Source organism: Rhipicephalus microplus, chromosome 1, assembly GCF_043290135.1.
Source record: "Rhipicephalus microplus isolate Deutch F79 chromosome 1, USDA_Rmic, whole genome shotgun sequence".
In the NCBI taxonomy this organism is placed as follows: Eukaryota; Metazoa; Arthropoda; class Arachnida; order Ixodida; family Ixodidae; genus Rhipicephalus; species Rhipicephalus microplus.
In genome coordinates this window covers 105832894-105847866 of record NC_134700.1, presented here as the reverse complement: position 1 = coordinate 105847866, position 14973 = coordinate 105832894, and the positions used below count along the sequence as shown (strand labels likewise).

Genomic DNA, 14973 nt, shown 5'->3' with positions numbered 1-14973 from the left:
TAATTGTAGACGGTCCTTGTGATGTCATGGGACCATTTTGAAAATGTCCTACAGCGGAACTTCATTTCTTGCGCATTTACCTTAATTTATCGATAAACAGGGCACTGTTGTTGAAAATATTCTCGTTTCAGATGTCGTCATACATTGAGCTTGCACTCTGGCGTAAATTGTTATTTGATTTTAGTGTCCCTTTAACATTTAAAACGGCAAGGTAGTTATCCCTTTTCACGTATACAAAAAAGTGCTCTGTTCTCCCGTTCTTTGTGAAATGCATTGAACTTCTCTAGAGAGAAGTATACGACATTCACCCAGCATGCCTCAGCAAAAAAAAAATACAAACAGCTTTATTAGGCTCATCTTCAGGAAAAGAGACAGCAAGAAGGTAGGCGGGCCTACTCGCAGTAAAGCTTCTCCACCACTCAGCCCACCTCTGGTAGCCTCCTGAAAGTCAGTATTGTAAAGGCTCATGGGAGCCTCCCACAGCTCTTGGCGACCTTTTTGCTTACAAAATATTACGAATAGTTGAGGAGCTCTATGATCAGTGGTTTTTAATGTACACTTTTGCCCTAATTCATCATGACCTTGTTTTTCTTCCTTAATGAGTTACCTGTGAAGAAAACAGAAAAAATGGTCCTTGTTTCATATTGTCTCGTTAACACTAGTGAAAGAAACTCGGACAAAGAAGATCCATTTACGACGAACAGTCCTTCATGCACCGTTTGCTCTTTTCGAGCAATAGATATCTCTAGTTAGTGCATCATACATAATGAATGCAGCACTGACTTCAAACAAACGTTTTGAGAAGTGAGAATTCGAACAAGTGCAAGATGGCATGAATGAATGCACAGGGGAGTCATATATGCTGATGGTTAGCCGGTAGGAGAAAGAGCAACCACGTTACGGCCACGACTCAATCCACGCCCTTTTTTTCGTATTTTGGTGCTTACATTAACATTCGTAGCATCATGAGAAAGCATTACACTTCTGACGCCATTATCAATTCTTGTGAGGCCGACGTGATTGCTGTAGCCGACACTTGGCTAAGTGATCATGTTTGCGATAACAAAGTTTTTACTAGTTCCAAGTGATTTTACATTGATTGCTGCGATTGGAAAGAACGACCGGGTTCTGGTACTTTGCTTGCCATTTCAAAGTGCTCTAAGCCTTTTCCTATAACGTTAGGTCTACATTAAAAGTGATATGGGGCGGAGTGGTCGTGAATAACAGAATGCTCGTTTTTGGTCGCTGTTACCGCCTTTCTCATACCGACGTAAGCTTTTTTCAGGAGTTTCAAGGTAACATCAATTAAATTTTGATGTGGTACCCATCAGCCTCGATAACTATTCTTGGTGACTTAAACAATCCTTTCATAATGTGGACGTCATTGTTACCACATGTCGTACTACTTCCTTCAAATGGTAAATGCTTTCTTGATACTTGCAAACTATTTATTTTACGCAAATGGTGATTAACCCAACTCACGCTATCAGTTCTTCATCAAACATCTTGATTTAAATCTTAAAACGATGCCAGAGACCACCCATTCATTAAACGCACTTCCTCTCTCGGCGATGACCGTCTGCTATATTTTTACAAACGCAACAGCATGGCAACTGCTACTAAATTCACGAGGTAATATACAACTATATTGCAGCAAACTTTGAAGCAATCAACTACAAACTCTGAACTCTATGACACATACCTGAACGACTTTATTAAAGAATCGTGCAGAAAAACTGGGATCTCTTTGTTAGCAAAATTTACAAACTTGCTCGCACTTTTGTACCTCTAAAGTTCATACTTGTAAGCTCTTGCTCACCCTGGTAGAACACATACCTAAATCAACTTTCCAACAAAACGAAATGCTTGTTTAGGGCTGCAAAACTCTATGGTACGGAAGAACTCTGGCATGCCTATGAAAGTTTTGCGCCAGTTTATTCGCCAGTAGTTTCAGATGCTAGAGCTGACTTTCTATCTAACTCTCTGCCATCATTGCTTGTTAGCAGACCGAGAAGTTTTGCAAAATGGTTACGATTACCAATGACATGACAGTGAAATTGTACTTGTAGACTCACACGCCCATCCCATGTCTTCCGAAAATTGTGCAGCTCATCTGAACAAAAATGTTGTGCAGAAGTCTTCAGTATTGGATAATTTTGTCACCGCCTCTTTACCAATGCGCAATTATCCACCAATGTCTGCTTTAGTGACTAGAGCCCGTGGAATTGTAAAAGTAATTGAATCACTCCGAGTGGGATCTGCTTGCGTTGTTGACAACGTAAACGCAAGATTTCTTTGAAATCTAAACATGTCTCATCTCTTTCCATGTGTAAAATATTTCAGCACTCTTTGAATGAAGGTGTGGTGGCACTCGTATGAAAGAAGCCGCAGGCGACTCCTCTATATAGGTCTGAAAACGGGCATTTGTGCCTCATTGTCGACCCAATTCACTCACCTCTAAACCACGTAAACTTTTCGAGAACATAATTTTCTCTAACATGGTCACCTTTCTAGAATCAAAGTCGTTTTTAGCGCGTCACGCACAAATTTAGAAAGTCGTTCTGATGCGAAGCACAGGTGTTTTGTTTCACCCCTTCCTACACACCATCTTGTGTGGGAGTTCAATAGTTGATTGCTTTTTTTATACTTTTTGAAGGCTTTTGACAAGGTTAATTCCACATATTACTACGAAAGCTGATGGTGGCCTTCTTACTTGGAAGTTGATGGTGTCCTTTTTACTTGTATTGACTTTTTTTGACCAAATATTCACAATTCGTTGTTGCTAAAGCCCACAGCTCACCTTCTTCTCCTGTTATTTTTGGTGTGCCCCAGAAATCTGAGTTCGGCCCCTTGCTATTTGTTATATATATTAAAAATATTCCCAAAGTTATAACTTTTCACAGACGACTGCGTTGTTTACTGAAAATTTGCACCTAACATTAACGCTCTGGTACCTTGCAAACTGACAATCATAATATATTTATCCGGTGAAGAACTTGAAGCTTCGAACTCAACAATAACAAATGCCAAGTTTTACGCGTCTCACGAACTACGGCACGTGCTGCTAACTACACCCCAAACCACGCTGCTCTAGATTTCATAACTTGGTATAAAAAGTTGGGAATTCACATAAAATTTGACTTGAGCTGGAAGCATCACATTAACTATGGTATTAACAATTGCAACCGTACGCTCGGATGACAACCGTATGACGTAAGTGCAGTCGCACCCCTCAAGTCGTTAAACTAATAATGAATAAAAGGCTAGTTCATTCAAAGCTTGAATATGCATGATCGATTGGGGACCCCTTTCAACTGAACTTTACTCCCTTCTCGAAATGGTACAGAATAACGCAGCACGCTTCATATCCCCTAAATCCATCACACCAGCAGAGTCTCATCAATGAAACGCTCCCTTTCACTGCAGTCGTATGAATCGCGTCGCACAGCAGCTCACCTCGTATTTTGTCACAGGATATTCAATCATCCCATTTAGAAAGATCAGTTCATTACAGATCTATCCTATCGCTCAGCTCGTTCAGATCATCCTCATAAGGTACACGTCATTAACTGCTGCACTAACACTTTTCATCATTCTTTCGTCGTACGCACATCCAGCTACTAGAACCGCCTTCCCGCCGGCATAGTTTCCATTTGAAATTATGACTTGTTTTTATCTACCATACAAAATTACTTGTGTGATGGCATGCAAAATGTGTATTGCATGTATGTTTTTGTACTGTCTTTGTCGCACGTATTCTTATCATACTTACACTTGTAATAAATTTTAAGGCCTAACACACAACCTTACGCTCTGTAAACCTCATCATTTTGATGTTACTTTGTTTGCTCTTTTTCATTCATTATTTTATGTAACCCACTCCCCTCTGCGAAGCTATGTGCAATTAAGAGTGGTATCACTCAAATGAAATATTAGTAGCAGAAAACATGAAGCACATTCTGTTCTAGGCATGGACTAAAATGCTATGAAAGTTGCAGTAACAAAGTAAGGACGATTGAGCACAACAATGACCTATTTATTTTGTTGACTTAACCCAGTAGGCTATGTTACCGTATGTCAAGTAGCAGTAAGTAGATCAAGGTTCATTTTGTGCATGCTTACTAAGAGTTATCTTCGATGATCATAGCAGCAGCACGGTAACCCATCATCATTAGTGGTGAATTAAGGTTTCCGGCTGTAAGGTAAGGCATCGATGACGCATCCACAACTCGTAAACTCTTCACGCCACCAAGCACCCTGCAATAAACGTCATAATGAATACCATTAAAAGTGAATATTTTATTGACCTTAAAAAACTGTTCTATTGTGTTAGCTGTAGAGCCTTGCCTACCTTTGAACCAACTAAAAGTTTAATAACGGGCAACGACTGTATATTAATTGATCGAATAATGTCGTCGTCATCAGTGGTAGTGCAGTGGTTACTGTTCCTGGCTGGTGCCCCAAAATTTGAGAATTCGCTGCCACTAGTTGGATAATGCCGAAAGCGAGAGACACGTTTACTTTCGATGTCAGTGCAGATGAATAACAGGAGATAGTAAGAATTTCTGAAGGCATTCTCCACAGTGTGCCTCATAATTAATCAAGTGTTTTACGGCGTAAGCGACAAAATTTTCACATTATTCGCGTCAAGATCATACACCCAATTTTGTCCCGCTCCTTAACCCTGCCGAGCTAATTTTCATCTACACCATGTTAAGGAGGTGATCACCTGAGAACTGAGACGTAGGTGGCAACATAGACAGACAGACACACAGACAGATGGATAGATAGATATAGATAGAAGAAAACGCTCGACCTCTTGCGTTTCGTTTTACCAACAGTTCACATTATAGGTTGTGATATATATATATACACATATATATATATATGTGTATATAGAGTCTTGAGTATATATATATCAATATATATACTCAAGACTCTCCTTTATTGACTCGAGTATGTGCCCCGCAACCTAAACTTGTCTGGTGATGATGAGTATGTACAGATGAAAAGATGGGACGCATAAATAATGCTCACACTTATTTTCCCCGCGCACTTGAGCGGCCGGCCCAGCCGTGACTTAAGCGGGAAAGGTACGGCGCACAAAGGGTTCAAGATGTGAAACGTGGACTATCTCGGAGGCACGGTAACGACGGTCCGAGGAACCCTCGACAGGAGTGACAAGGTAATTGACAGGAGATGTTCGTTCACAAACAACGTAGGGTCCTAGAAAGCGTGACTGAAACTTTTCACACAATCCGGGTGTGCGAACAGGCGTCTAAAGTAGTACTTCATCTCCAGGACGGAAGGTGGCGTCTCGACGAAAGCTGTCATAGCGTTGCTTGCGGTCTTGTTGACTGGCCTCCGTGTTGAGTTGAGCACGTTGCCGTGCCTCAGCAAGCCTGGAGACGAAATGTTCTGGCGTAGTCGTTGACGTTTTTGTAATTACATTGAAGAAAGAGGCGTCAATGGTGAATGTCGGCGCACGACCATAGACGAGGAAGAAAGGTGAATACCCGGTGGTTCGTTGAACAGCGGTGCTGTGTGCAAACGTTACGAACAGCAAGATTTTGTCCCAGTTATTGTGGTTCGGTCCGATGTACATGGATATCATGTCGATTAGAGTCCGGTGAAATCGCTCTGTCAGCCCATTTGTCTGCGGGTGGTAAGCGGATGTGGTCTTATGAACTGTGCCACAAGATTTTAGGATTTCGTCGAGAATTGTTGACAGGAAGGCCTTGCCTCGGTCACTCAACAACGCGCGAGGTGCACCATGACGCAACACAATGGCTTCTTAAAAGAAGGCGGCAACGTCTGAGGCAGAGATATTACGTAGAAGAACGGTCTACGCGTATCATGTGAGGTGGTCGACGGCTGTGACGATCCAGCGGTGGTCCGCTGGCGTTACTGGAAGTGGCCCGACAAGGTCTATTCCGACAACGACAAAAGGTGGGTCGGGACATGGAATGGGTTGTAATAAGCCAGCACGAGCTGAAGTTGGTCGTTTCCGGCGTTGACAAAGTGCGCAAGAAGCGACATAATTAGCCACAAAGGTAGAAAGACCAGGCCAGAAGAAACGGCTCCTAACGCGGTTGTAAGTCTTTTGAAATCCTAAGTGTCCAGCTGATGGGTCGTCGTGCAATGCTTCGAGAACTTGTTTTCGCAGCGAACGGGGAAGTACTGGCACCTACCGATGCCCATCCGCATTATTAGTGCTGCAGGACATTGTTCTCTAGCTTGAACAGCCGTAGCTGACGACGTAGTCTGGTATTAGGTGGAGAAGGCGATCCATTCAAGTATCCAATGATGCGGTTACAGTAGGGGTCGTCACGTTGGTACGTGGCAAACTGGGCGCTGCTGTTTAAAGGTAGTGACCCAGCAACTGCCAGGGGTGTTAACGTGAGTGAAGAGGAAGCCGCTTGATCACCTGAGGGGAATTGAGGATGCGTGGTTGGAGATGAAAGTGGCAGAGGGCAGCGAGAGAGAGCGTCAGCATCCTGATGCTGTTTGCCGGACCTGTACACAACGTCAAAAGTGTACTGTTGCAAACGCAGTATCCAGCGACCGAGGCGCCCAAACAAATTCTTCAGCGAGGACAACCAGCATAGGGCATGGTGGTCGGTAACCACAGTGAAGTGGCGTCTATATAGATAAGGTAGAAATTTCTGGATGGCCCAAACGACAGCGAAACATTCTTGCTCTGTTATCGGGTAGTTTCGCTCCGCAGGTGTTAGTGCGCAGCTAACATACGCAACTACTCGCTCACGTGATGTTTCATCACGCTGGAGGAGGACAGCACCGATTCCGTGACCACTGGCATCTGTGTACAGGAAAGTGGGTGCACTCTCATCGAAGTGACGGAGGACGGGGTCTGATGTCATAGCACGCTTAAGCGCATGGAAAGCACACTCGCACTCGTCAGTTCACATGAAAGCCGTTCCTGACGTCAGAAGCTTGTGTAACGGCCCAGAAATGGCAGCAAAGTGACGGATGAAGCGACGGAAGTAAGACGCCAGGCCAACGAAACTTCGCTATTGTTTTTGATTGCGTGGACGTGGAAAACTAATTACGGCAGCAACCTTGTCGGGGTTGGGTCGAACGGCGTCTTTGCTGACAAGGTGACCCAATACTTTGATGCTTGTGCTGGCGAAGTGGCACTTTTTTGTATTGAGCTGTAGGCCAGCGTTCGAAATGCACGTTAGAACTTCGTCCAAACGCTTAAGGTGCTGAGAAAAAGTAAAAGAATAAATGACGATGTCGTCTAAATAAAATAAACAAGTTTTCCATTTGAGACCTCGTAGGACAGTATCTATCATGCGCTCGAATGTTGCTGGAGCGTTGCATAAGCCAAAAGGCATGACGTTAAATTCCTAAAGCCTGTCAGGCGTCGCACACGCTGTTTTCTCCTTGTCTGCTTCGCGCACAGGTATTTGCCAATACCCGCATCGGAATTCGAGGCTGGAGAAATATTCTGTTTGTAGGGAGTCCAGGGCATCATCTATGCGTGGCAACGGATATACGTCTTTTTTCGGGATCTTATTGAGCGCTCTGTAATCAACACAAAAGTGGACAGAGCCATCCTTTTTCCGGACCAACACCACAGGAGACGACCAGGAGCTGGATGAAGGTAGAATAATATCCCGTTTGAGCATGTCGGTGACGTTTTTCGGCGGCGGCATACAATGGTGCTGCCTTCGGTTTCGATGCTGTGCTCTGCAACGGAGGTGCGGCCCAGAACTTTGCAATGTACATCAAACGAAAGGCTGTGCTTTTGGAGAAGGTCTAAGAGGTCTTTTTTTTTGCTCGGCAGTGAGGTGAGGACTTATGGTGTCATTTAAGGTAACAGTGGTAGCCTTGATATCAGTAGTAGCAGACAAAGGCGGTGATTCTGCGTGAAGGGGAACCAGCGAAAAGGGCTCACTGTCAGCGAAGCAGCTCACAGCAGTGCCCTGGGGCAGCATCACTGGCGAAGAAGTTGGATTCAAGGCGGTGACCAATGCTTTTACCGTCGTTAAACCGCACAAGGTCGGGTGCTATGGTAAGCCCCGCAGGTTTGGAGCGAACTGATGGAGCTATGAACATGTCACCGTTAACTATAGTATCCGAAGCGATCGTTAGAAGTTGTTCATCTCCTGGCGAAATGAAACAATCAGTGGCAGCAACGAAACGAAAGCTGTATGGATCGACATCGGATAAACTCTCAGTAGCTGACATTTGAATGACTCACTGACGACACGATATGAAAGCTGATGCCGAAGAAAGAAAGTCCCATCCTAAAATTACTGCGTGAGTGCACAAAGGAAGTACAAGAAACTGAATGTGGTGAAGGATGCCATCTATGAAAACACGGACTGTGAAAACACTTGAAGACTGAATAGGGACTCCATCTGTGCAACGAAGGGGAGGACCATCGTAGGGCGTCCTAACTTTTTTCAAGCGGGCACAAAAGTCTGCACGAATTACGGAAAGTGATGCGCCTTTGTCCACCAGTGCCTCTGTCTGTATACCTTCAACATACACCAACAAAACATTTGATGGGCGGTCCGGAGGAGTTTGACGCAGTTCGAAAGATGCAGCTTTCCCTCCCGAAGTTCCACTGTTCAGTTTTCCAGTTGGTGGTCGGGAATTGAAGTAGAAGGTCGGAGAGGAGAAGAGGGACGCCGCATCGGTGAAGGTGAGCGACGACGTGAGAACCGGGAACTGCCAACTGGGTCAAAGTTCTGCGGAGACGGCGACCGACGTGTGCTCTTCGGATACAGCCGACGATAGGGTGTTCCAGTCGCGTAGAAGTCGTCCCATTCAAGGTTATCGTAGCTTCGTCGTTCGTCTTGCTGATGGCGTCGGCAAAACATTGAATTATGACCACGGATGCCGCAATAGAAGTAAGTCGGCCGCGAACTGCGCCAGGCGTTGTAAGGCTGGGAAGATGGTCGTGGTGCGAGTGAGTTGAGCGAACCATGCACTTCTGGCGCTGGTAGCTGCATTGGGCTTTACTGGGGTGCAGGTGTCCTAGCAGCAACCTGAGCATACGTTGGCATGGCCACAGGATATGAGCTCGGGACAGGTATGACAGTCATCGAGGCCAGGCTTTGGTGGGGCGTAGGTGTCGTTGCAGCAACGCGAGCATAACTGGGCATGGGATGTGAACTCGCAGCTGGTGTACCAGTCATCAAGGCCAGTTCCTCCCTCACGACGCCGCGTAAACTAGTAGCGGGTGGCGTCGTTCGTATATCGAGGTGGCGAGATGAAGCCGTGCATGAAGTTCCTCGCGGATGATAGAGCGGATCAATGCACGCAGCTCTGTTGTATCATGACTTGAGCTCAGATCAGACATATCAGGTTGTACCCGAGTGGTCTGAAGCTCCTCAAGGCGCTGACAGGTAGCGACAACATCGGCTACGGTTTGGGGATTTTGCACCACAAGCGCATTAAAAGCGACAGTCGCAATTCCTTTTAGCAGGTGGCGCACAAGGTTGTTTCCCGCCATATAGTTGTCGATGCGGCGGCGAAGGGCGAGATATCGTTGATGTAAAAATGTAAGACTCGCCAGGGTGTTGAACACTTGTACCAAGCCTCTTTTTGGCGATATCCAAGCGCACTGACGGGTTAGCGAAAATTCGGTGGAGATGACGTGTAAAGGCGGGTCATGTCGGAAAATCTGTGGCGTGGTTGAAAAACCACGTTTTTGCGACGCCGCTCAAATAGAATGCAACGTGGGTGAGTTTTGCAGGCTCATCCCAGTTGTTGATAACACTCACGCGGTCATACTCCTCGAGCCAGTCTTCAACGTTTTCACCCGAAAGCCCTGCAAACAGCGGAGGATCCTTTTGAGGGCTGGTGACCAGGTGAGAAGGGTTTCTTGGCGGTGAGAGCGGTGGCGAAGCTGGCACACTGGACTGGGTGGCTTGCCACATTACCGGACCCAGGTCGTTTAAGCGGCGGCCTGAACGGAGCTCCAGGAATGTGTTCTAGAAGACGCTGGGGTGACCGAGAACGCGAGAGGACGCAGGAACCGGGCAGCACCCTCCACCACTTGTAAGATGGCGTCGAGTACACTCAAGACTTCCTTTATTGACTCGAGTATGTGCCCCACAACCTAAACTTGACTGGTGATGATGAGTATGTGCAGATGAAAAGATGGGACGCATAAATAATGCCCACAATATATATATATATATATATATATATATATATATATATATATATATATATATATATATATATATATATATATATATATATATTATTTATATATATACATATATATATATATATATTTTTAAATATATATATATATATATATGAATAGATTGATTGAGATAGTAAATTTTAATTATTGGTGGTATCTCCATATCGGTCACTGATAGGATGATATACAGTATAACCTGCTGTTACGTTCTTCACTCTTTTGTTCACCCGACTTTTTGCGTAGTTATCCGCTGGTGTAAGCGTAGCTCCTATAGAATGTTGCGCATACAGGGAAATGTGGTGTCATGTTGCAACAGCAGTGGGACCATTCTCTGATCATGATGTAGCCTAATGGATGACTATAAAGCTGACATCACAACCATTTTTGAAACGTGGCTATCCATCAATGTGTCCAATGTTGTATTGCCATACTGAGTAAAAAATGATAAATATGTCGCAATGGTCGCACTAATCCTAGTGGTAATGGTGTATTGCTTGGCGTTGCTGAAAGTCTTAGCAGTTTTTCTCTTCCCGTTACTTGTGATTTCAAACTGGTATGGCAATGTTTTATAACTAACTTTAAAAAGGTGACTATTGGTGTTAGTTACCGAATCCCATCCAGTAGCGTATCGTCCAGTGAAAACCTTCAGAATTGTTTAAACCAAAGCGCTGTACAATATCCTGGCGCTGAAACACTCCTAAGGAGTGATTTTCACTTCCCCAACATTGTCTGTTCTGCCATGTCCCCGTTTTCAGACTCATCATGAAGCGAGCCTAATAAATTTATCTCTCTTTGCACCAATTTCACTTAATTGCGGTTAGTTAATTCACTCACACGCGTCGCACAAAGTTCATCATTCTTTTTAAACCTGGTTATGACGTCATTTAGAGACACTGTTTCTTCGATAACCCATTTGTTAGGCCTTAGTGACCACGACGTCTTGCCTTTAATTATTAGTATAACTAATTCATAAACACACCAACGGTTCATAGTTATCAAAGATTCCGGGAAAACTAACTATGATGTCATAAATGAAGAACTTAAAATATTCCTTGATGCTTTTTTACCTGGTGTGTTTAGGCGCTCAGTGCGGAGAAATTCGAATATGTTTATATCTACTGTTGTAAAACTAGCTCAAAAAATACCTACTTATTCGTAGTATATTCTGCAACAGTAAGGCACCCTGGTAAAATAGATACCTAGACCTACTTTCTAACAAAAGGTAACTTTTATTTTGAAAGACAGAACTTTGTCAAAAAGCGTCTGATTGGTTATCGTACAAAACACCTGCTTCGCTTTACATTTATGCTTCGAAGTGTATCCAATTTTCATGTTGAATGGCACTCTTTCCAAGATGCTTAAAACTAAACAAAAATGCTTTTTAATTGCGCTGAAAAACGACAATGACTATAAATTAACGCTATATTATTCATCAGATGACCCCGGGTGGACGTCTCTTACTGCTCAGGTATTAAATTACACGTTCGTCAAATCAGTTTCATCTGCAAATACCAATAAAATACCTAACTTTTCATAATAGGGTTATCCAACCATGAATCCAATTGTTTTCATTTCGTTGGAATAGTAAGAATACTCGACAACCTGAAACTAAGCTCCACTCCGGGGACAGATCACCTCAGCACAAAATTCTTTTAAAACACAAAATATAGCTGTTCACTTATTTTCAAATGCAATTTTCCAATCTTATGAACCCAGTTCTTTTCCTGAATATTTTAAAAGTAGGTAAGTTCTTACCAATTTCCAAATCCCGAAAAAAAGTAATCCGTAAAACTTTCGACCTAATTCACTTACGTTAGTTCCGCGTAAAAATTTTCTGCAAATCATCTTCACACATCTTGTCAATTACCTTGAAGGTAAAAGCTGTTTCCGACCTTGCAACCTGCCTTCTTAAAATATTTCTCGTGTAAGAGCCAATTTATGACTTTAACAAACAACTTGCATTCAGGTTTTATTGTAGGTTGCTTTTTTCAGATTTTTCCGAAGCTATCATTAAAGTTAATTACTACTTACTGTCACATAAACTGAGTGCACAAACAAGTACTCGCTTCGAATTGAGAATTTCGTTCCTGCCGGGTGCAGTACGTTTGTTGGCACCAGTTGGTCCTTCGTGTTGATTCCGTCGTACTCCAAGGCTCAGTCTTGATTGATTGATTGATATTTATTTACAAGTACTGCTGTCCCATGCCTGAGACATTGCAGGAGCGGGTACAGAAAAATCAACGAAAGCACAGAAACAAACAATAGTGCGCACAAATTTATGTGACTAACACATAAAATTTTTCCTGAACTCTACGCAATGCACCATCAAGCTTGTTCCAAATTTCCACCACACGCGGAAAAAAAGAGAATTTGAAACAATCCAAGAGAGATCTGAAGGGTACAAGGTTCAAAGCGTCTGTACTACGTGTTGTAAGCGCTGGTATATCAGCGAAAGATAAGGGCGCGTGAACGCGGGTCCTTTTGTGTACAATCTTGTGCAACAAGATAATACTCTCACGTGTACGGCGGTGTTCCAGTGAATGAATTGACAACAAATGAGCATGTGAACACGGGGAGAAGTCCCGATCATAACGGTTAAAAACGAATCGTATAGCCTTATTCTGCACAGATTCTAACCTGTTTTTATCTTGCTCAAGATGAGGCGACCAAACCACAGAGGCGTACTCGAGCATCGGTCTCACTAGTGTCTTGTAGGCAGTTAACTTACAATCTTTTGTCGAGTTTTTTAATCTTCGCCTTAAGTAACCAAGTTTCCTTAGAGCTTGACAAGTTATCTGATCAACATGTTTGCCCCATTTAAGGTCATGTGTAAAGGTGATGCCTAGGTACTTGAATTCACTCACAAGTGCTAGGGTGGACCCATTGTAGTTATAACTGAAACTGAGAGGCTGTTTTTTATTTGAGAAAGTCATAGCTACAGTTTTCTTGTAATTTATGGGCATTAGCCACGTTGAGCTTTAATCACAGAATTACGAGAATAGGTTGTTGAGGACTGACTGGTCTTGAAAGGTAGTAATGCAGTTATACAGTACACAATCATCGGCATACAGACGTATGTCTACAGGGGTTCCAGAGATGACATTAACAACATCATTAATAAATATAATAAACAAGAGAGGCCCTAGCACAGAGCCTTGCGGCACACCGGAAGTGATTTCAACAGGGGATGACTGCACCTGATTGAAAGTAACGAACTGAGATCGAGAACGCAAGTAATCCGCAATCCAACCAAGTAATTTAGAATCTTTCAGAAAGGAACTAAGTTTTAGAAGAAGTTTTTTATGGCATACGTTGTCGAAAGCTTTCGAGTAGTCTATGAAAATTGCGTCTGTCTGACCCCTTTTGTTAAGTGATGTGGCAACGTCATGGGTGAATTCTAGGAGCTGCGTTGTTGTAGAAAATCCAGCTCGGAAGCCATGCTGACAGCGGGACAGAAGGTTGTTTGCGTCCAAATACTCAACAATATGTTTATGAATGATATGTTCCAGTAGTTTACAGCTTGTTGAAATTAGGGAAATTGGCCTATAATTTGGAATGAGCTGCTTATTACCAGATTTGTATAGCGGGACAAAATTAGCTGTCTTCCAAAGTATGGGAACAGTGGCCGACGCAAGCGATTTAATTAAAATGACAGTCAAGTAACGAGCGCACCATTCGGAGTACCGCCTCAAGAACGTATTAGGAATGCCATCAAAACCGGAACTTTTAGTCACATCTAATTTTAGTATGAAATTGTGAACACCTGAACAAGAGATTGTGATGTCTGGAATTGTAGACTGAACAAATTTGCAAGCATAATCTGGGATAGTGGCATCATCACGAAAGAAAACGGACTTGAAATAGTTGTTGAAGCTTTCTGCAATAGTGTTAGAATCGGAGCATGATTGGTCATTTATAAGGAAGCAAGACTGAACAGATGACTTCGGGTTAATAGATTTCCAGAATTTGGTTGGGTTTTCTACCATAAACCGTGACAATGTATTGTTGAAATGGAAATTTTTCGCTTCCTGCATTTTCGCCTTCAAAGTACACTTCAAACAATTAAGCAGTGGTGATCGCGCAACTGACAAAAGAGGACGACCTTTGCGAAGTCGCTTTACACGGTGAGTTATTTGAATAATTTCCCGTGTGTACTTCGGAGGTTTTGGGTTGCGTTTAATGCACTTTTGAGGCACAAACTTTGATAAAGTTTGATAAACTTTGATAAACTTTGATAAAGTTAAACTTTGATAAACATTGATAAAGTGATGTGGGGTTTAACGTCCCAAAACCACCATATGATTATGAGAGACGCCGTAGTGGAGGGTTACGGAAAATTCGACCACCTGGGGTTCTTTAACGTGCACCCAAATCTGAGCCCATGGGCCTACAACATCTCCGCCTCCATCGGAAATGCAGCCGCCGCAGCCGGGATTTGATCCCGCGACCTGCGGGTCAGCAGCCGAGTACCTTAGCCACTAGACCACCGCGGTGGGGCGAGGGTCAGTATTTGTTCCTTTGGTATTGTTGATTTATATAAGCGATTTGCTTGCTAATAATTTTTCCAAGCTCTTGTATACGATTGTGTCATTTACCAAAAGCGAACCAGTGAATCAGATGTGACATCATTACAAATAGATCTAAATATCGTAAAACAGTGGTGCCGCATGTGGCACATGAAACTAAATGTTGCTAAGTTCCAAAACATGTGCGTAACCCGACGATGAGTTGGCCCTCAGTCCTTCTCTCTTAACAACATCCTATTGGAACATACTGCTTCTTAT

At 43.3% G+C, this 14973-nt stretch overlaps 1 protein-coding gene across 1 annotated transcript in view; it reads right to left on the bottom strand.

Moving 5' to 3' along the window:
- Positions 1 to 469: 469 nt before the first annotated feature.
- Positions 470 to 14973, bottom strand: part of LOC119177917 (glucose dehydrogenase [FAD, quinone]) — a 135201-nt gene continuing 120697 nt past the window's right edge. Inside the window, exons 11-12 of the mRNA XM_075886857.1 lie at positions 4123 to 4257; positions 470 to 607 (exon numbers count right to left, since the gene is read on the bottom strand). Coding sequence (XP_075742972.1) covers positions 4241 to 4257 — 17 coding nt within the window. The 3' untranslated portion in view covers positions 470 to 607; positions 4123 to 4240. The remainder of the gene's footprint in view (positions 608 to 4122; positions 4258 to 14973) is intronic.